Source organism: Herpailurus yagouaroundi, unplaced genomic scaffold (genome assembly GCF_014898765.1).
Source record: "Herpailurus yagouaroundi ecotype Mexico unplaced genomic scaffold, PumYag 195, whole genome shotgun sequence".
Taxonomy (NCBI): domain Eukaryota; kingdom Metazoa; phylum Chordata; class Mammalia; order Carnivora; family Felidae; genus Herpailurus; species Herpailurus yagouaroundi.
In genome coordinates, this window is record NW_024412426.1 from 403,939 (window position 1) to 425,710 (window position 21,772).

The 21,772-nt window shown below is 50.0% G+C and overlaps 1 protein-coding gene across 4 annotated transcripts in view; it reads right to left on the reverse strand.

The window, feature by feature from the left end:
* Positions 1-21,772, reverse strand: part of PLXNA2 (plexin A2) — a 191,433-nt gene that overhangs the window by 167,865 nt on the left and 1,796 nt on the right. For 3 of the 4 annotated variants that reach the window (XM_040446320.1, XM_040446321.1, XM_040446322.1), the window contains exon 2: positions 15,886-16,068. In XM_040446320.1, the coding sequence (XP_040302254.1) occupies positions 15,886-16,068 (183 nt within the window). Of the gene's footprint in view, positions 1-8,286; positions 9,234-15,885; positions 16,069-21,772 lie in introns of those variants that run through there. The other variant, XM_040446323.1, reaches the window with a different exon arrangement.

Genomic DNA, 21,772 nt, shown 5'->3' on the forward strand with positions numbered 1-21,772 from the left:
TTTCTTTCTTTCTTTCTTTCTTTCTTTCTTTCTTTCTTTCTTTCTTTTTTTTTTTTATATATCATGGCCCCCTGAGTCCTGAAACACAGGTTGAAAATGCTGTGCATTCAACTTCTGCCGTATCTTCCTATCGGGTCTCCCTCCCTCTGTGTCGAAAAGGGGAGATCTAAGATGGGGGGAGTCACAGTACAGTGAATAGTGAAACCCAGACAGTCCTGGAATATTGCTTTGTTTGCTCAGAAAGAGCAGAGGCCCCGGGTTCAAGCACAACCTTCCATGACAAGGGTGTTAACACTGCCCCCACCCAGCCCGAGGGGAACTGGCTGTCAAAAATGATCTGTGCCTCAGTTTCCACACTAGCCTCATGCTAGTGAGCTTCCATATCTAGGCAATGATTAGAAAAGACCAAGGATGGGCATCTAGGTTCCAATGTGAGTGTCACTGCTGGGTGATGCTGGGTAAATCACTTGACCCCTCTGGGCCAGTTTCTTCATCCCTAAAATCAACAACCAGTGGCTTGTTAGGATTACTGGATGAGCTCAGTCAGCATGGGCACTAAACACGTTTAAGGGTGTTGTTATTATCATGGCATGAAGAGACGATAGGGGATTCATACTAAGAGAGGTACCTTCTGGACTGGGAACCAGAGACGATCATGGAGACCACTTTTACTTAAAAGGGACACATTCAGGCCCGAGATATGCAATGATTCGCCCAGTCACCCATCGATGAGTTTTTGAAGTTGCGGGGGGAGCTCAAAGCTTAAGGGCGCTTAGCTCTGGACAATCCTAGCAACACCCAGTGGCTCTGGATCCATCTGCTCCCTCGTCTATGGCTCCTATACTTCAGCTAAGGACAGCCTCTGGGAATAGGCTCTTGCTAAGGTTGTGCTCAGGTTGGAGGTGCAAATCAACTTCCGAATTCTCAGTGACGGGGAAACGAGAAGGCTCTTGATTGGGTCTGCCTGCTGTTAATGAGCTGATCGGGGGCGGGGGGGGGGTGGGGCGGACACAAGTGAAAATGAACAATCACTACCCAGAGTCACCAGAGTGCTCTGTGCAGCCCGCCCGACGTATGTGTTTTATGCAGTGCTCAGGCTGCCGGTGCCTGGGGCCCGCAGGCAGGTTTACGAGATTAAAGCCCAGTGCCCAATAAATAATTTAGCAGCTTACTGCAAAAAAACATACACACAGTATAATAGCTACTATCTCCAGCAGTCTGATGTGTACATACATTTTAAACGCACATCACTTTCATCTACATGTTTCCACTTGATGTGAAGTCCAAAACCAAATAAGGAGGAGAACAAGAACATCACCTCCACCCTCTGTCTACGTCCTGCCCCTAAGACGGGGTTGATGAGAAAGAAAACCATTCAAGGCGCTAATAATTCCGGGCCTTGCCAGCTTTTCTTCTCCACATCCTACCCCCCTCTTATCTTTGCTTTACTCTTTGCTTTCAGTTGCTGTTTGTGTGTGTAGGAAGAATCTGCAATCTCTACTAGACCAATTATTCATTCAGAATTTGGTTTTCTTCTCCCAGGGGTGCCTTTTATGGAGCAAAGCTGGCTCCAGGTGCTGTCTCCTGCAGCGTCACAAGTGACTTGCTGGTGGGTGCAGCTCAAAGCTGAAATAGATCAATATCACTGCCATGGCCACCAGAGTCCTGGCTGAAGTTTTAATGAGCTAGAAGTAGTGGTGATTGATTGGTCAAGTGTTGGTCTTGGGCATAAAAAGGGAAAGAGTATTAGAGGAGAAAGAGGTTGGGATGAGTGTCATGGGGAGAGAGGGTGGGAGAAGGCAAGAGAAACTTGCAGGGAGTTGCTCCAAGATCCAGAAGCATCTACGGGAGATGAGTGGCACAAAGTAATCTATGTAGCAACAGGAACAGGCAGGAGAGAATGATGCCAAAGGGAAGGATCCTCCTCTCACTGGAAAGTTCACTGGTTCTGATCACAGTTAGGGGACCAGTGGCCTCAGTGGGGGGGACAGGCATGAGGGAGAGTGGTAGGATGGCCCTCTAACTTTCGTGGAAATCTGGGAGACATCCCATTTCCACACCAGCCCCTTGGCTCTCCTTCTGTGGATGGCATCTACCCCAGAACCCCTGGCCACTGGCCTTGTACACACAGCACCAAGCTCACCCCAGCCCCCCCCCCCCCTACTTTTGCACCTCCTTGGCCTTGGATGCATTTACTGCCACTGGCTGTGGTTTATCTCCCGTTGTTTATGGCCTGGGACAGGCTGCCTACAAATAGCTCCCCAAAGAGTGGGGAAATGCAGGCATCTGCCATTCTGTGAAGCTCTTTCCAGAAATGAAAAGGACAGTCATAAAATGTTGCACGGGGGGGTGGAGGGTGGGTAACATGCATCATAAAAAGCGTAATGGACTAATGCTAATACACAGACTGGCTGCAGCCCAGGGGTGTCTGCTGAGCTCAGACATAAATATTGGGGAGGCACCAAGGAGACAGATTTTTTATTTCTTTGATTTGATGGTAGGGGGAGGTTGGGCATATTTTTTCCTCTGTTTCTCTGACTGTGGCCATTCCTCTGGGAATACCATCAGTCTGTCCGAGACTGAAGCTACTTTGTTTTATGGCTTCCAGAGTACCTCCTGGAAAGACTGGAGGTGCAGAAGGATCTGTGGGTGCATGATATTGCCTCCTCGGGTGAGCCAATTTTGGGTCTTGTTCGCATGAGCCAAGACCTTGCAAGTGACAAGACAACCGAACGCGGTGAGTATAATTATGTTGAATGCGTGCTTGAAGGCATATATGAGTAACCATGTACTTGTGCAACCTCAGGCTAATTTCCAATATTAAGGGACTGAAATTCTGTGATTAATGTTCTCTACCTAGTGGAAAAAAAGCAACTGCAACTCCAACAATAGCCCAGGAAGAATCTCCATCCCCTCTCAACTTCGGGTATGAAGAGTAGAACACTTGTTAGTTAATTAATGAAAAGTTCAGGTACTCGAGGGTTCAACCACACACACTGTTTTCTAGCGGTTCATATGAAAAAGTACCTGCATCTCTGGTTAAGGTTGGCCGTTGGCCAATGGCTGGCTATCCACACGTTTGCCTGTAAGCATGCACCTGCACGGAGTGGTCAGACATACAGTGGATGTGTGCTGCAGAGGGCAGAAAGGAATACAAATCTTGTGTAAAAAGAGCCTCTATTCTAGGTGACGTTCAGATGGTCTCACCCCTTTCCCCACAGCCTCCAAGTACTCTGTGAGTAGTGTGGGAGCCGTCGGCCCTGACCTCAAGGATGGGTTCAGTCCAGCCAAGAGCCTGGACTACTGGGGAGTGAGAGCAACCAGCAGAAGCCACGGTACCTACAGAGGGGCAAGAATTCCCTGTTGAGCCTTTCCGTGTGCGGTGAGAGGACCGAGGACATGTGGAACTCATGTTCCAGCACACCATCTGCTTTGGAGGAATTGACTTCCCATGTGCTGTCCCTGAGCAGGGGAGGAAGATAAAGTGGCATTCTTCCGAAGCCATCGTCCTCCGTACCTGGGTCTCTGTGACAGGAGACAGAGAAGAGGGGAGTGGGGAATGTTCTTAGGTGCCAAAGACCTGTGATAAGCAATTCAGATACTTTTTGAACCTTATTATCATCTTTATGAAGCAGACAGTATGATCATCACCTTCGACTCCCAGTTTCCAAGAGGTTCAGGAACATAGCCAGGGTCATATGCTTTATAAATAGTAGGGTTAAGACTTGAACTCAAACCAATGTCTTCTCATGATGACTTAAAAATATGGAAGGACAAAAATCAATAAATGATGATTTGGAGGAAAAATTATTTTCAGTCTGAAGGTCAAAAGAGCAGGGACTAATGCATCCCTTATGTCAACTGGTGCATATTATTATTCCAAGTGATAAGGCGGGGGGTGGGGGTCACCACATGTGCTATTGTTAGCAAAGGGTTAGCGAAGCCTTGTGTGCATGAGGAATCACCCAGACTGAGGGTGAATGGGGTACTGAACTGGGGGACTGCTGAGAATCACGGACAGGACGCCCCAGTAGACAAACGTGCTACAAATTCACCTAGAAAAGCATCTCATCATGAGAAAGAGCTCTTTCTTTCCTACCATGTGGTGGGTTCTTTTACCTGTGAGGTTAACCAGGGTTCTGTGGTCCAGAGAACTCTCTGGGTAAGGGGCCTCGGAATCAGTTGTGAGTGGGGATCTTGCCCAATCAGCTGCCTAGAAATGAGGTCCAACGGGGCCTATCCATAGGGGCTCGGCCCCTTTCAACCAAGCTTAGAGCATAAAGAAACATTCCTCTTCCCTCAGTTGACTCATAGCCATGTTAAAGTCTGAAAAAGAAGCACCACAGTATCCAGTCTCTTAGCCTAAGCTGCCTTGTAACAAATTGGGGATTCTCAATTAGACTTTGGGAAGACCTTCCTGAGTGAACTATCCGAGGACTTGACCATGAGCAACCACCATTGGCTCTGGAATATCCATTCCTAAAGGCTTTACAGAACTGAAGACCCACCTAATTGCTGTCCACAGCATTGGGCAGGAGACAACCTTTCCTCTAGCCTCACCTTTGCTTGCTGGTATTTCAGTAAAGGCCCAATACAAATATAGAATGTATAATTTTCACATCATTCTTGGCAAATCCCAGGTGCGCCCCATTAGCAGAGTTCCAAGGATGCCATTTTCTATCAAGAAAAAGACATGCGGCATCGTAGTGCTTAGCTCAGGGCCCTATTAATAGCAATCCTAATTATATGGCTGCAAATTTAATTCATAGCAATGATTAGTGTCAGAATCAAAGGCATCAGGCATCAATATTGATGGAATTGCATAAGCCCCATAAACAGAGAACAAGCATTCGGGCCCATCCCCCTAGCTGTTAACTATTGCATTAATGTCTCTTCCAATTTTGCCAGATCAAAATGACTCCATTTTTCGGTGTTCTCCTACCACCCCCCCAGGAACCTTTGCCCTGCCAGCTCTGAATGGGTATGACTGGCACACAAAAGATCCCAGACAGCATCTTTGAAGAAGAGCCCCGGGGCTCCCAGGGACGCACGGGTGATGGGCTGAGGCCCCACGCTTTACACGGCAGCTCTTGGCCTTGTCAGCCACACTCCTTTGTCTTCCCTTCAGAAGGCTCCCGGCAAACAATGATGCCTGGAGAAAGGGGAGTCAGCTGGGGACTGCGTGTGGCACAAAAGCCTGCCACCCCATCCATTGTGGCCCAGGCTGAGATGGGTGGGGAGGGGGAGGAGGAGGCCTGAGGGGGTGACACAAGGCAGCGTGTGCCGAGGTGACAGCTGCCGTGTCCCGGGTTTCCAGGGCACTTTTGCTCGAAGGAGTGTAAAAGCATTGGCCCTTCCGCTCTTCTCTCGTGCATCTTCTCGCATCGCTCTGAAGGGCAGGTGGTAGGTTACAGATGGACCAACGGGCTCGAAGAGAAGACCGACAGGGTGCTAAAGCTAGGGGTTAACAAGGCACGGGTCTGGAGCCAGATCTGGACTCATATTCCAGCTGTCCGCTAAGTAGTAATGTGACTAAGTAGCAATGTAACTCTGTTGGGCCTCAGTGTGTTCATACGGAAAACAGACAGAATATTCAACCTTCTCTTACTAGGGTACTAAGAGGCTTAACTGAAAAAAACAAAAAAAACAAAAAACAAACAACACTTAGCTCAGTGCTTAGCACATAGTAAGTGCTAAAGTGATAACAGAACCTGCTCCCCCACCCCCCAATAAAAATCCCACCAAAAACGTGGCATGTCTAGAGAGGACCAGCATGTAAGATTTGAGACTCCCAATTCAGTGTTGCTCTGATATGTCAGAACATCTCAGCCCCAAGGCAAGCATTTTGTGGTTAAGTACACCTCCTTGCTGGCCAGGCTCAGCTAAGGTCCCCAAGGCAGTGGAATGAGGGCTCGGGGATGCTGGTCACCGCCCCTCCCCTCTCCCAAGTCAGGCCTGGGACAGAAAGCACAGCTAGACTCTTGTCCCCAAGAGAATGACCCCATAGGTTCTGCTCAGGGAATGCTTGCATGGCAGGGAAAGGCGGAGGTTAATCTGAGGTTTCGTGCAGAGGGAATATTCTTCCACATGATAGAAAGAGAAAAGACCACAAATTGGAACTGAAGTCCCTGGATTTGAGTCTTGCCTCTGATGCTAAGAACCTGAGTGATTTTGAGCGGATCATGTCACTTTTCTGGGCATCAGCTGTCTCATCTATAAAACATAACAATAGCTATCTCACCCACCCGAAGTCTGGAGGCTGGACCAGTCTCTGAGGTCCTTTCCAGCTATAAAATCAAGGCAAGATTCTTACCTTGCATGAGGGAGTCCACCTTCTCCCTGGGGGCCCTGCCCCCTGCTGGGGCCCAACTCCTCCGCCCCTCCCCCTCCCAGGGGCTGCTGTTCTCACCCACCCCTGAACTGTAAAGGTGAGAATCCCCAATTTGTTACTAAAGCCTGTCCTTCCAGGTGAAATGGGGACACCTAGCTGGTGGCAGTAGCCTTCAATTTAGAAAACCACAACCATGGTACAGGAGTGGAGGCTGATCAGGACAAGCACAGAGACACGCACTCCTGAGGTTCTGTCCTACCTTGGAGCCTACAGACCTTTCTAGAGGCCATGCTAGGAGGGGCATGGAATTCTAGGAAGGGCCTCAAAGGACAGAAACTGAGATCGACCTTCACCCCCTTGCGTCTCCATGTATTTCCTGCTTTTCTCAGCACACGATAGAAGGACCCAGGGTAAGAAGGCAACCAAAGTTTAAGCAGCTGCAAGAGTTCAACTTCCTCATCTTGGACTGTGGAAGTGACCTAGGTATATGCTGGGCCCACCTCCATGTGAAGTATTTGTAGCCCCGATTCCGGTTCCCACATCTTCCCTTGATTGACCCCATGACCCCGAGCAAGCCCTTAACCTCTCTGAATTTCAATATCATCATCTGCGACAGCGCAGAGAAATATCCCGACCCTTCCTGTTCATCACAAAATGTTACGGGATTAATGAGCTAACAGAATCCAAGGGGCCCTGGGCCCTGGAAGAAAAGCATGGTAATAGCACAGAAGTAGTAGCAGGAACACCCGTGTGAGTCACATTCATAGCAATAGCAGCAGCAATGGCTGCTATTAAGCACCTACTATGCATCGATAGTATGCATTAGTAAGCATACTAATTCGATTAAGCACCTACTATGCATCGGGCTCCGTAATCAGTACTTTACGGCTGTCATCTCTGATATGCAGAGACATCTTGCAAGACAGCATCTGTGGACCAGTTGAGGAAACTAGGCGCCCCCCGCCCCTCCCAACTCCATAGTTAATCTGAGGCAGGGCGTACAGCACTAGGATATTGTGGTCTGCTTGGGAGCATGCAAAGGACAGAGAATGGCTCTGTTCTGGTTAACTCTGCAAAGGGGCAAGAGCAACCAGCCGCTTCCCCCGGCCCCGCCCTGGGGCGGGGTCAGTTCATATTGTTTGGTGAAACTCTCGGAAAGCTCTCACTGGTGACTAATGCAGCTGGGTGCCAATGTCCAACAGGATTAGATTAGTTTGGCTCAGCTGGTCTAGTCTTCTAAATATTTTTTCCCATGACTCAGGGCTGGGAGGAAGGGGGCAGGATTCTCTTCCTCTATCTGACCTTGCAAACATGTCACTAAAAAAGGAGGCTGATGTGACAGCGCCACTCCCCCCAAGGGAGTCAGACAAGAAGTGGGATTTGGGGGAAGCCTCAAAGATGTTCGTAACAATAACGCAAAGCACAGTTACGCCAAGCACTATAGTTTAAACGCTTTTTCATACACGACTTCGCTCAGTCCTTCGGACGACTATGCAAAGTGTTTCTTACTACCCCCACTCCACAGAAGAAATAAGTTGAGGCTCGCAAGTTAAGTAACACCAGTAGTGATATTTAAGAGCAAATATTCTCGGAGAGCCTGGGTGGCTCAGTCGGTCAAGTGTCCAGCTTCGGCTCGGGTCATGATCTCGTAGTTCATGGGTTCAAACACCCTGTCCAGCTCTGTGCTGACAGCCAGAGCCAGGAGCCTGCTTAGAATTCTGTCTCTCTCTCTCTCTCTCTCTCTCTCTCTCTCTGCCCCTCCCCTGCTTGTGCTCTCTCTGCTTCTTTCTCTCTCTCTCTCTCTCTCTCTCTCTCTCTCTCTCTCAAAAATAAACAACAAAAAAAGAGCAAATATGCTCAAACCTGGCACGGTGCTATACACGGATTAATTCGTTATGCTCTATTTTGTTCTACTGGCACTTTTTCTCTTCCTAACATACTATATATTGTGCTTACTTTTTAATTAATTAATTTATTTATTTTTGGTCTGTCTTCCGACAGTAAGATATAGACTTCAACAGGACAGACATTTCTGACACTTTTGTCCACAACTGCAGACCCGGAAAATGGCACATAGTAGGTACTCGCTCATTTACAGTTCAGGAATGAATCATTTCACTTCGCCCCCATCAGACTCTCACAAGGCAAGTACTGTCACTGCTCACACTTTACATGAGGACACTGAAGCTAAGGTCAGGACTATAGCCCACAAGCTCACATGCTCTTCCTATGCAAATCGGTTTCCAACCTGCAGGCAGAACAGACCAGATGGTCCCTGGAGGTCCCTTCCAACCCTGAGATACACGTCCCATGTCCTGTATCGAAGGGCAGGCAAGGCTCAGTGGCCTCAAAGGATGCGCTTTGTATTTTCCTAAAGATGAGAGCTCTGCCCATTAGCACATTGGCCCCTTAAATTTTCGGTGGAAACTATGTGGGTCACCTGGATTCTGTGAGCTTGAATCATTTCCCCTTCCCCCACCTCGGCCCTGAAACACAGTTTCCTGTGTTTCACCTGTCCTGAGATAAAGCCTTGAGCTCCAGGGGCCCACTCCTGGATTGCCAAGCAGCCTGCTGAACACACAGCCTGATGCCTGCTCCAGGACGGGCCAGGACTCAAGCATACATTGGAGCTGCACAAAAGGAGCACAACATAAATGAATCTGTAGCTTCTCCCCTTTCAGAATGGCTCCGGGAGATCTGGACTTCCTTCCCCGGGGTCAGCTGGGGCTCTGGATAGAAACCCATGCCCCCTCTCTCTCCACCTGTCATGGTCAAGCGGAGGGATGAGGTGGCCCGGGGTGGGGGTGTGGGGGGATTCTGTAAAAATATGCCTCCTTCCGGGTGCCGACCAAGTGCTGCCGTTCCCAGCTTTCAGAAGACCGGTTCTTGGGACCCAAGAGGCCTATAAAACAACAAAACAAACAGCGCGCTTGGCGGTGGGAGCCTGGGCAGGGAGCCAAACTCATTACCAGGGATGGGGTGGTGAGCTCAGAGCCACTACCCCGGCTCTTCCACGCAGGCTCTGGGGATGTGGGCGAGGGTGTCTGCTCCACTCTACCCCAGCCCCCAGCACTGCTGAGATGCCCGAGGAGGGGTAGGGCGTCGGGTTAGCCGTCACGAGGGCCAGGAGAGCCGAGGTCTCCCAGAACTGACCCGCAGCCCTGGTTGTTTACTTGATCCGGGGTTCACACTGAGAAAGGAGTGAATCATTTCCACTCAGAGGAACGAGTGGCTATTGTTTGGTGGGGCTGGCACAGACAGAAAGGCATGGTTCTCAGCTTTTCATCCAATTTGGCCCTCTGTCCACCAAGACGACTCCACCCCATGACGAAGCCAAGTAACAGGTTCGGAACTTCTGTGTGTTTGGGGAGGATGTGTAAGTGCCAATGTCAAGATTGCCAACGGAGGGGCCGTAGAACCTTGGGTTGGGATACTTAATATCTCCGTGGCTCAGTTTTCCACATCTGCAGAATGGGGCAGAGATGTAGGGGTCCATGGCCACACGCAATTGAAGTATTTTCAGACGGAAAGCAGAAGAGTATCTTGGAACTAATCAGTGTTACCAAAAAACTGAGCAGTCACCCTGGAGCTTAGGAACGGTTATTACTTTGGTGCTCTCGATGGATTCTCTCCAGCGCCTAAGCCGCTCCTGCAAAGGAGCCCCAGTATTCCTGGCTTTGCTGAGCAAACCGTTTGTGAAATTGGAAAAAGAAGATACGGGATCGGGACGCCGGGGCTTCCTGTGGGCTGCGGACTGGAGACCTTGGGTTGGTTGGTATGTCCCTTAGGGAAAGACAGAATTTTCCTCAAGAATTTCTCAGGCATTTCCGCGGCCGTGCTGGTTAGCTAATGGGAAAGGAGGTGGTGCCAGAAGAGGCCAGGGCTCTCCCCAGAACCTGGAGAGGGCTAAGTCTCTGTGGATTTCTAAAGCCGTCCAAGAATCCTACAAACAGAGGGCTGGCAGGATGGGGGCAGGGCAGTGGTTACCTGGGCCTTTGCACCTGCTCCCTGCTGTCAGCAAACCCACATCTGATCCAAAGGAGGCAGATGGCTGGCCATGCTATTCTGGGCATCTCCAGGCAACAGTATAAACACGGTCCCCTTCTTCCACCCCGGTCACCGTCTCCGAGAGTACCGCCCACCCTCGCCCACATGTCCTTTTCAGACTCTTTTCCCCTGTTACCCACCAGCAGCTCTCCCGTTTTCTTGACTCCTCATCCCGCCGCCACCCCGCCCCCTGACATATCCACCAGAGCATAGCTTCCTTCCCTTGCAAACCGGCCACATCGACAGCAGTCCCTCTTGGCATCCGGTTCTATCCCAATCGGTGCGAATGGGGGTCCGGCATGCAGGTGGTTCCCAATACACGGGAGCTAAATTTAATGAGCACCTAATGTGTGAGAGATGTTGGATCTGACCACGGGAAAGGGTGACGTAAACGTGAAAAAGAGGGTCCCTGTCCTTCAGGGTCTGTGAATCTCAAGATAAGTGGACACATTAGTGGCTGCTCCCATGTCGGATGCCGTCAGAGCAAAATTACATGCTGTGAGGGGTCTGAGGAGGGTGCTATCCACAGCGCTTGAAGGGGCAGGGTAAAGGACGTTTCACCAGCCCCTGAGCAGCAGGGGAGCTTTCCAGTGGGGACAGAGAACAGACAGCCAACGACACCCGCTGCCGTGTAAGGCCCCGGGGCTGAGGGGCTAAGGGAGGCCCGCAGGGACATAAAGCTGGGACTGAGGCAGGGAGCCAAGGAACCAGGACTCTGCTCTGAACCTGGAGAGAGTCCTCCCTCCCACGTCCTGGTAGCTTTGGTCTCCTCAGCCTACCTCCTGCCCTCCTATGCCCCAGGACTTAGGCTCGAACCGCCTCCTGGGCTCCTCCCTTCCAGCTGGGAAGTCCTAATCAATGAGTTTGCACTTCTGTGGCCGCTATGCCTCTTCCATCTGCTTCGACATTAGCTCCCTGCCTCCCTTCTCAGTCTAGACTCTCAGCCTGCCCTTAGCCTGGGGGTGGAGGTGTCATCACAGTCCGCTGTGTCCCCCATCTCCCCAACCCCCGCCCCGCAGAACATTCCTGTCTTCCCCTCCCCTACATCTCGCCCCAGGCCTGCCCTGCCCTGTCTGTGCCCAGCACCTCTTCCTGGATGCTGAGGGCTTTCTGCTACATTCTGGGAGCAAGCTGAACCCAACCTGTGACTTCAAAGCCCACACCCAGGGTGCCTTGGCTTCCCTCTCCTTGTGCTTCCTCTCTGCCACAGCCTGCCCTTCTACTGAGGGAGTCCGTGGAATAGTCGTGGCATAAAGATCACGTGGTGGGTGCAGGAGCCCCTCTACAGCATCCCTGGTCGGTGGCTGTCCAGCCTCTGCTTAAATATTTCCACTGCCTGGGGCGCCTGGTTGGTTGGTTGGTTGGTTGGTTAAGCAACCGACTTCGGCTCGGGTCACGATCTCACGGTGCGTGGGTTCGAACCCCGCGTCGGGCTCTGTGCTGGCAGCTCGGAGCCTGGAGCCTGCTTCGGATTCTGCGTCTCCCTCTCTCTCTGCCCCTCCCCGGCTTGTGCTCCGCCTTTCTCTCTCTCTCTTGAAAATAAATAAGACATTAAAAAAAATATATCTCCACTGACTAGGAGCTCATTCCCTCTTGAGTCAATTCTTTCCATGCTGGGACAGTTTTGGCTACCAGAAACTTCCTCTTTATAATAAGTGCAAATGTGCTTTATTATAACTCCTGCCCGTTGGTTCTATTCTGCCCTCTGGAGCCACACCAAGTCAGTCTAATTCACTTTCTGCAGCTTAATGGCTAAGCACGCAAACTGGGAAACCAGATGAAGGTTCGAATCCCGGCTCTGCCATTTACTAGCTCTGGGGCCTCAGATGAATGCCTTTACCTTGCTGGGACTCTATTTCTTCATCTGTAAAATGGAGGTGATAACAGCACCTACCTCATAGAGTCATGTCAACATTAAGTGAGTTAATAGATATAAAACTCTCAGAATAACACCTGACACATAAGTGCTCAGTAAATTATATTATCTGAAGAAAGCTGTTTTGCTTCCTCTTTCACTCTTCTTTCCTTGAGTTATTATCCTCTTAAGAATATTCTTCGCACAGCCTAAGTCCAGCATGTCTCATGACCTGGAAATTCTTCTCCCGTTAGCGCGGTGAAGACTAATTAACATCAGGAAAGCTGCATCACACGGTTGGCTCCCTTGACCTTGGAGTCAGCAAAACTCCCAAGATCCTTTTCACTTGGTCTTCTCAGGGCCAGACGCTCACAGCGCTCTGCCTTGACTTTCCCCTCACCAATCTCCCAAACCCCTCTGTGCCCTCTAGACCTTCCATGCACCGTTTTGCACCTTCTCGGGGCGGCACCCCAGGTCTAGCATGCCCTTCTCTCTCACCCATTAGTCAATTCATTCGTTTTCTGTCCCCTTCGGTCTTTAAGCAAATTCTGCTATTCCTCCTCTTCAGTAAAGGCTTCAAGGTGGGTCACACTTCCGTGGTTGGTTTCTCTGCCATTGTTCCATCCCTGGGGTGAGTCACGGCCTGTCTTATCACCTGTGATGCACTGACCCTTAGCCTAGGCCGGTATTGCACACCTTGGTTTTGAGGTCTCCTCCTTATTCTGCCTGTTCTGTCCACGTGCTTGTGACTCAGAAGGCAGGGGCCTAGTCTGGGATGCTCCGAGTCTAGCGGAGGACAGTACATGAGCAAGCATGTGACAGCACATAAGAGCACCTCATGGTCATGCCCCTTCTAGTGAGTCTCCACTTCCTCCACACGTCCCCACACAGGGACATCCTGTTCCTATGGCTGCACTGGATGAGGGCAGTCCGACGGTCTGACAGATGCCTGGTCAGGCAGGGAAGAAGTGAGCGGTTCTGACGCACCCTGCTTCCCTCCCCTCTCCACGCTCTTAGCTCGTTTCTTTTTTTCTTTATTTTCCTTCCTGTGTTGAAAGAGCTATGGGGTTTGGGCCATGGTAGAGTTTCCTGGGGACATTCCACAAATTCCTCATGGGCTGTTGCTCTGGAGAGAGTGAGGGCAAGTGGGTGGGTAAATGGGAGGCCAGTGGGAGCCAGGGTGTAAGTATCAGGTGCCTCAAAGGAGTGTGGGTGGAAAGGAAGGGCGGGCTGCACAGGAGAAGGAGGGGTGTTATGAGCTCATAGAAACAGCCAAAGAAAGGCCAAGTGAAGGCTGAGAGGAGCAGCCAACTTGCAGGTTGGGACAAGCCGTGGGCAGCCACGCCCCTAGCCTTGCCCTTGAACCCGCTGACTTGCCTCCGTGGCGACTCGTCTGCCGAGATTCCAACAAGGCCAAGAGAACTTGGCTAACTTGGGTGTGTGGCTTGGAAAGCTGCCCCAAGCAGCCCCCTGCGTGTGCTGCACAAGACGTACAGAGATAGGGGAAGGTCGGCACAAGGATTGCTTTGCGTCTGGCTGGATCGTTCTTGCTTCATTCGGCCCTCGTCCGCCCGTTCGGCAAATGTCCATTCCTTCACTCTGACCCGGGACCGTCGAGAATGGAAGCACTGGTCCCTGGCTGACCCTCCTCAACAAGCCTGGGCCTGAAGGTTGTTCTCATCCTCCCTCCCCGTGCTCTGTGGCTGCTTCTTTAAGTAAAAGGGGGTGCCAAATGGAGTGTCAGGGCAAGAAGCAACTTGTCCTGGTCTCTATGCTTGGGCAACTCACTGGTTACCTCTGGGCCTCAGTGTTTCTGCCGAGCTATGTGCGTCCTGGGCCGGATGATATCCCAGATGTCTTAGAATGGTTCTATTTTTCAAAAGCACTTTCAGGGCCTCTCCCCTGTGTAAACACTTGGTGCAAGAACCGGGCAGAAGGAGGTAAATAAACACGAATAGAGCATGACCCCTGGCTTGCACAGAACTTTCAAGAGAATAAAGGAGACCAACAGTCACACAAACGATCCAGAACAGGGAGGGAAGGCACCGGAAGAACAGGGGAGGAAACGGAACACCAGCCTGCGTGTGGGTGCCGCTGGCCCCCAGGAAACCTTTGTGCGATTTAGAAAAAGGCGGTCTCTGTGGGCAGATGACTTTGTAAGAGGCGCTCCTCTGGGTGGATCTTTAGACCTGAGGGTGCATGGCTTGACAGAGAGACTTCAGGCTGCATTTCAACTCCCTGTAGGCTCCTTGGCCCCACGCTCCCAAGCAAGGTACTCTCCACCTGGCTGAACAGGTAGATGACCCTGCAGGGGAGTCGCCAGCCTTAGAGGTCCACAGTCAACGCTGCCCAATGGAATATGCCACTTTTAAATCTCGGTAGAGCCTCCCCAGGCAACTCCCCGCTCCCCCCGTTCTGGGACGGCAAGGGGGGGAACCACACCCCTACTCTCTTCCCTGTGCCTAGAGGGCAAGCCAAGGTCCACAGTCCCAGGCAGAGTAGGGGCACAGGACAGAAACAAGTGACAGCCTCTCCACAGAGCGAGAAAAGGGTTAACGGGCCTCAGTATCAGGCGAACCAGAAGAGGTCTGGAAAGTTCAGCACCTCCGCACAAACCTAGACCTGTTCTTCTCACCTCCTCTGAGCTCAGCACAAGCAGAAGGCGGAAATTCTTCCTCAGGTTCCCTCCCTGCCACCCTCCTTCCACATTCCCCAAAGACATCTCTCTCCCTAGGCTCTAAATGGATTAGGGGGAAAGGGCCGCAGGGGTGACGTCAACATCAAAGCGTGCGATGCGGTGAGGTCTTGCACCCACAGGTGGCGGGACTGGGGAAAGGTGGCAGAAGGGTAAGCCTGGGAAAAGGGGATTAGCTGGGACCGGAAAGAATGTGGCTGCTGTAATCCCACATAATGAACCAGACGGTGCTTCGTCTCTGCACCCTAAGCACTAGACAAGCAGGCACAAGCTGCTGGTTTCAGCCTTCCGTGCTGCCGGCCCCAGCCAGCCAGTGCCCTCCAGCTGGCAGAGGGGCCCAGGGCAGGCATGAGATAAGACGTCGACTTCCTCCTGGCAGCTCAAGCCCGGAGCGGGGAGTGGAAGGGCGGGGAAGAGTCTGTGATCGTGGGAAGAGGAAAGGCAGGAGAGCGGTAGGTCACCCAGCCACCCCAGGCCCTCATCAAAGCAGCACGATCCTTTGCCTGGGTCCTTGGATGTGGGACCCATGACCTGCTTCAACCAGGACGCAACAAAGACTTCTGACCAGTACAATCAACTCTATAAACCGTGGGAAGGGATGCGTGAGGTGGGCGATTCAAAATACAGATGGTTAAAGCATCGGTTCTACTTGATTTGGAGATAAAGGATGATTCTATTTCCCTCCCTTCGGGTGATGTACCTTCCTAATCCCGCGAAGTTTGGGCAGTACTGAAATATGCTCACGCTCCCAAGACACTCACTCACTAATGACTGGGAGAAGCAGCTAGAAGAGAAGCCACAAAATTAACCCCTACCTACCCACCCCCATGCTAACCCCCCTGCCCAAGAAAGGGAAGAGTTGCCTGTGTCAAATGTCCACCAACAGCAAGCTTCCAGAAGGGGCTCTCCGCTAAGGAGCTGAACGGTATTGCGGTGTCTGGGTTCACAGACTCTTACCTTTTTCAGCTTGCCACTCTTCGTCCCCACAAAAACCACGCTGTAGCCATTGTAAACGTAGGAGGCCACTGAGGTCATGCGGTCCCGGCTGGTGGTATACAGGGTCAGTCCCTCCACTGGAGTCGAGCCTCCGAGAGGCTGGTTGATGTCCAGTCCACAGAAGTTGTCATCAATGGGGACGGGCTGGAGGGAAGGGAGGGAATTGGGGTGAGTGACAGCAGAAGTACGGCAGAGTCCCTATACGAGCCCGCACCCAACCACCAGCCCTAGGGCACAAGGCCTCAGAGAGGTACAGACGTGGGGTTCAGGAACCTAACATACGCCTCAAACAAAAGCATCTCACCAACTGACTCACAAATCCCACGTTGGCTCCTGCGAAACCAGAGAGAAGGATCCGTAGCCTTTATCACACTACATTGTAGCCACCCATCTACCCTTCTGCTGAGAGATCCAGTGCAAACTGGGAAAGCTGATTTCGGGCACTCATTTTCTGATCATTTTAATGTCCCTGCGGACCATACCATTGTATAGGGATCCTGCTCTTTAGACAGAGGAGATTCAGTCTGGAGGCAGCGTCGTAGGATTTCTACCAACTGGAGAGGGGTTCTTGTTTGTGTCTTGGGCTGCAAGGTCTCCCTTTAGGCATAAGGAATTTTAAGCCATTCAATTATTTCACCCCATGCTATACTGGGGATAGAACGAAAAGGGTCATCAAACACGGGACAGGCCCTTATACTTTGGCAAAGTGACTTAAGTCACATAGACCTCAGTTTCCTCATTTGTGATACTACTTGACCATTTTTCTGAGGAGCAAACGAAATAACCTGTGCAGCAGAGATTTTGTTAAATTATACAATTTCTACTGTTGTACATGATAGGTTTTCAATAATGTTCACGTAGATATAAATAAAAGATAATTCTACGGGCGATATTCTTCCCATTACCAGGTTTTTGAAGGGACTGGTGGTGTGCCTGTATAAAGAGTGTCTTTCAGGAGTGCCTGCACCGGTCAGTTGGGTAAGCATCCAAACTCTCGATTTGGGCTCAGGTCATGATCTCTCAGTTCATGAGTTCGAGCCCCACATTAGGCTCTGCAGTGCAGAGCCTGCTTGGGATTCTTTCTTTCCTTTCTCTCTGCCCCTCCCCTGTTTGTGTGCACACACATACTCTCTCTCTCTCTCTCTCTCTGTCTCAAAATAAATAAACATTAGGGGTGTCTGGGTGGCTCAGTCGGTTGAGCGTCCAACTTCGGCTCAGGTCATGATCTCACGGTCCGTGGGTTCGAGCCCCACGTCAGGCTCTGTGCTGACAGTTCGGAGCCTGGAGCCTGCTTTGGATTATGCGTCTCCCTCTTTCTCTGCCCCTTCCCCAATCATGCTCTGTCTCTCTCTGTCTCTCAAAAAACTAAAATAAAACGTTAAAAAAATTAAAAATAAATAAATGAATAAATATTTGTTTTTAAAAAAAGAGTGTATTTCAGTGGACACTAGAGCATCTATGAAAGACGATCACCCTGAACAAATGAAAGAATAGCTTAACCCAAAGGGGGAAGACCTGAATTCTAGCCTCTGCCCTGCTGCTTAAGTGGCTGTGTCAACTTGGAACAGTCATATCCTCTTTGGGGGTTAGGAACACGGGATATTAAGTGGATTATTTCTAAGATCGCATTCAGTTAACAAAAAAGACCATGCTCCTGGAGGAGGGGGGCTGCCAAAGGGTTTGTCCTGCCTGCACAGCGCCTAGCCTGGGGCTGGGCCAGGAGGGGCCTCCGAGGCACCCCGGTTGACGCACAACCAAGAATCCCACGGGCAGAGGCTGCAGACTTTGGGCCAGAAAGAGCCTAGAGTCTTGCAGCAGCTGTTCCTTCTGGGTCTGAACAGGTATTCCGGAGGGGGGAAGGAAATGACTACTGTGGGAAACATAGAAAGCATGAGGGAGAAACCTGCAAACTGTCTCCGGCTTCCTCCTCTCACCCTTCCCAGGGAACAGCAGGCTGGTGCATCACTCACTGACAGTCTATTTCCTTGGAATAATTGGTTTATGAGCTGGGGCATGTGATGGCTAAAATAGGGACTTCCCTTCCATTCCCTTCTCGGATCCAACGGGAATAGAGACTCATGCCTTGTGATTCCTTGGTGTTCTGTAGAGGGCTGATACTGGTAGGAGGAGCTGCCCGTGTGTGTGTGTGTGTGTGTGTGTGTGTGTGTGTGTGTGTGCATTCTTTAGGAAAGGGACTGATATTCTGGTTAAGGATGACCTTGAACAACTCTAAATAATGGGGAGACCCACACAGCAGAAGGGATAAGTTCCTCGAGAAGGGAGCAAAGCAGTGGCCTGCTGGACAGCTCACGAGGGATGACTGTGTGCGTGTCTAACTACAGTGGCATCCCGCTGGTGGCTTAAAATCAGCTGTGGTGGGAGTATTTGCACCAGGAAAATTGGCTAATGCTTCTAATTAAGTGTCCCCAACCCACCCGGACTGCCTGAAGAGAACCAACCATTTAATATTTATCAGCACATCACTAGACCGAATGATGGAAATGTCTAGTTCCCTAGAAAGTCAGGTTGCAGGAATCAGTTACCACTTTTTAGGTTTTCCACTTTCCTTTCTCATCCCTACACCATAGGCAGCAGGTACCCTGGTAAGACACAAGAAATCTACATTGTGGTCCTGTTTCTACCACTAATTAGCCATGTGACTTTGGTATGTCATGGGCCCTCTCTGAGCCTCAGTTTTCTCACCTATAAAGTGAAAGTATTAGACCAGGTGATGGTCAAGCTTTCTTTAGTCCTGAAAGTTCTTGATTCAAGGCTTTAGCTTCCTTTCCACAAAAGGGCTGGTAAGGCTGCAGAGTCTGGGCACAGGCATAGCCCAAGCCAGTTTCTGAGTAATGATGACAGAAGCAAAAAACCTTGCCAGTGATTGTGGATTTCTCTTTATCGTTCCTGATTCTAGAATCTCCAGAACTGTAAGGGAAATGGTTTTTTGAGTTTTTGTTTTTGTTTTTTGGGTTTTTTTTTTTCCTGAGCCCCTGGAGTTGGCTGGTATTTCTTTCTCTCTTCTCTAAATTGTCAGGTGTTTCCAGACATCGGAAGCCCCTTTATCTTTGCCCAAATGGTGACAGCTTGAACTACGGCTTTCCTTAGCAGCAGCATGGCTAAACAGAAAGAGTTTGGACTCAGAAGTCATATGGGCTGAACTGAACTCAAACCCCTGCTTGGTCATTTATAGCTGTGTCGATTTAAGCAATTGACTTCATCTTTGTGAGCCTTTGTTTTTCTATCTGCTAAAGGGGGGTGATCCTCTTTGCTTCATAGGGTTATACTGAGGATCAAATGAGATCAAATGAGATGACACTTAAATTGCCCAGCTCAGTCTTCAGTACGTAGCTTCCACTCAATGAGTGACAGCCCTCTTCCTTATCCTTTTTGTAGGGGCAAAGCTCAAGTCCTTCATCTGAGAGCTCCATGCTAGTCCAGAGACTATATTAAAATTAAGCCCTGGGACCACAGCTTCTCTCACCAATCCTTAACCCTCTCCAAGGCCACCAAAGATTTCTGGATGCCCAGGTCTGGGACTCCTTAGATGATAAGGATTTTAAGTGGCTCTTCTTACAGCTTCCCAGCCCACCATACTGTAAAGTTTGCACCAGATGAGTGTGATTTTCAGGGGTGGGGCAGGGGGGCTGATGAGGGGCTGTTCTTTGAGGCCCTGGTCCCGCCTACTGTCACCTCTCTCCCAGTGCCTTTGCTGCTCTTTGGTCACTAGCCCGGGCTTGTCTCTCTGCAAGCCACTGGAGCCAGAGAAGGGTGGTGGCTTCCTCTTCCCTCTGGCTCAGAAGCAGGCAGGAATCAGCGGTTTCCTCCTGACAAGGCCCCCTCTGGGCAATGGGAACCAGGCAGGACTCTGCAAAGGGGGTTAACCCTTGCATTCCCTTTCCGCTTTTTCTCACTGGCTGGGGACCCTAGGTTACAGAATTTCAGGGCCGTAAAGAACTCTGGAGATTATCCAATTCACCGTCCCCATTTAATAAAAGTGAAATAACAGCAAATAACTGTTTCTTTGTTATTATGGTTAATATTAATAATTATAACTTCCATTTACTGAATGCTTATTAAGTGTCAAAGGATTGCACTAAGGATTTTACGAACATTTTCTATTTGACCTCCATAATAATCATACATGAGGGTATTATTAGCTCTATATTAAAGATGAAAAAATTACAGCTCAGACCAGGTACACAGCTTGCCCAAAGTGATACAGTTTTGAGTGGCAGAACTGATTTTTAAGTACAAATCCGTTGGACTTCAAAGTCTATTGTCCTAACCACTATCCTATCATACCAAGCAAATGATGCTGTGAATAGAAGCATAGACTAGGCATGACCTGTCTTCTTGCTTTAAGAAGTGACTTTTGGTCCTAACAGTAGGCTCCCTCGATTTAGGATACTCAGAAGGCCATATGGGCCCCTTGGTCTCAGATTTTTTCCCCAGGCTGCAGATCCAGAGTCTACAGCACTTTGCACAGAAATCTATCTTAGCACTTGTCACACATCACAATTGTTAACAAATAATGGTAAACCTAACCTGGCCCTAATCTTTGTGATGTATTATCTCATCGGATCAGCCTATGAGGCAGGCGGTATGAGCCCCATTTCGCAGATGATAATGTAGAGATGTTAAATCACTTCTGAAGGCGAGGAAGTGGCACAGATAGAATCTGAACTGTGATCTTTGTCTCTGAAGTCCAAACTCGTAGCCACTATCTCCCTCTCTTTATCGCTCCCTTTCTCTCTCTCTCTCCCACTAGATCATGAGATATTGTACGAGTAGTTATCACATTGTTTTATGTTTGCATCCCCAGTGCCCAGGACAGTGCTAGGCACTCGGAACATCTTCAATACCCTCTTATTAAATGGTTGGAGGGATGGATGGATGGATGGGTGATGGATGGGTAGAGAGGATGAATGGAAGGATGGAGAGAGGGATGAATGGATGGATGGATAGATGGGTGGATGGGTGGGTGCTGAATGGATGGAGGGAGGAATGGGTAGGCAGATGGATGATGGATGGATGGATGGATCACGGTGGTGACTGCTTAGACGGCATCTTTGCCCTCTGTCAGGACAGTGTTTGCCACTGATGTTTTTACATATGCTGTCCTCAGGTCTGGATCCTGAGCCTCCCTTACTCTCTTCTTTTCCCTTTGTCCAGACTCCTGATTCTTCTTCCCCAGTCTTCAATCTACCAGTCAAGCTTGACTCCTTTCCTGCTCCTCTAACTTACATATCCATTTGCCTCCTCGGCTCCCTCACTTGTCTTCCCAGTGGCCCACAGAGCCCTGCATGTGGACGATCTGGTCCCCGTCACCACTGACCGGCCTCATCCCCTACCACTCTTTCTCCCGAATGCTCTCTACTGCTCCTCACACACTCCCAGCATGCCTTGAATTCTTTGTTCTTGCTGCTCCTTCTCTGGAATGTTTTCCCTAGATATCAACATGACTCACTTCCTTACCTTCCTCAGTCTGCTCAAATGCCACTTTTCCAATGAATCAACCTTTTTGGGTATTGCCTCTCCCTCTTCCCTACTTTATTTTTCTCAACAGTAATTACTGACCTCTGACAGACGACACACCTTATGTATTTATTTATCTCGCTGAGCTAATGAAAGATCCATGAAGGCAGGGAACTTTGCTGTCTGGCTCACCGCTGAAGCCTGCAGTGCCTATAACGGTGTGCCAGGTGTGATGCAGGCACTATACACACACACACACACACACATACATATATAAACACACACATATATATGTATATATACATATACACACATACATATATAGATATACACACACATATATACACACACATATATACACACACATATA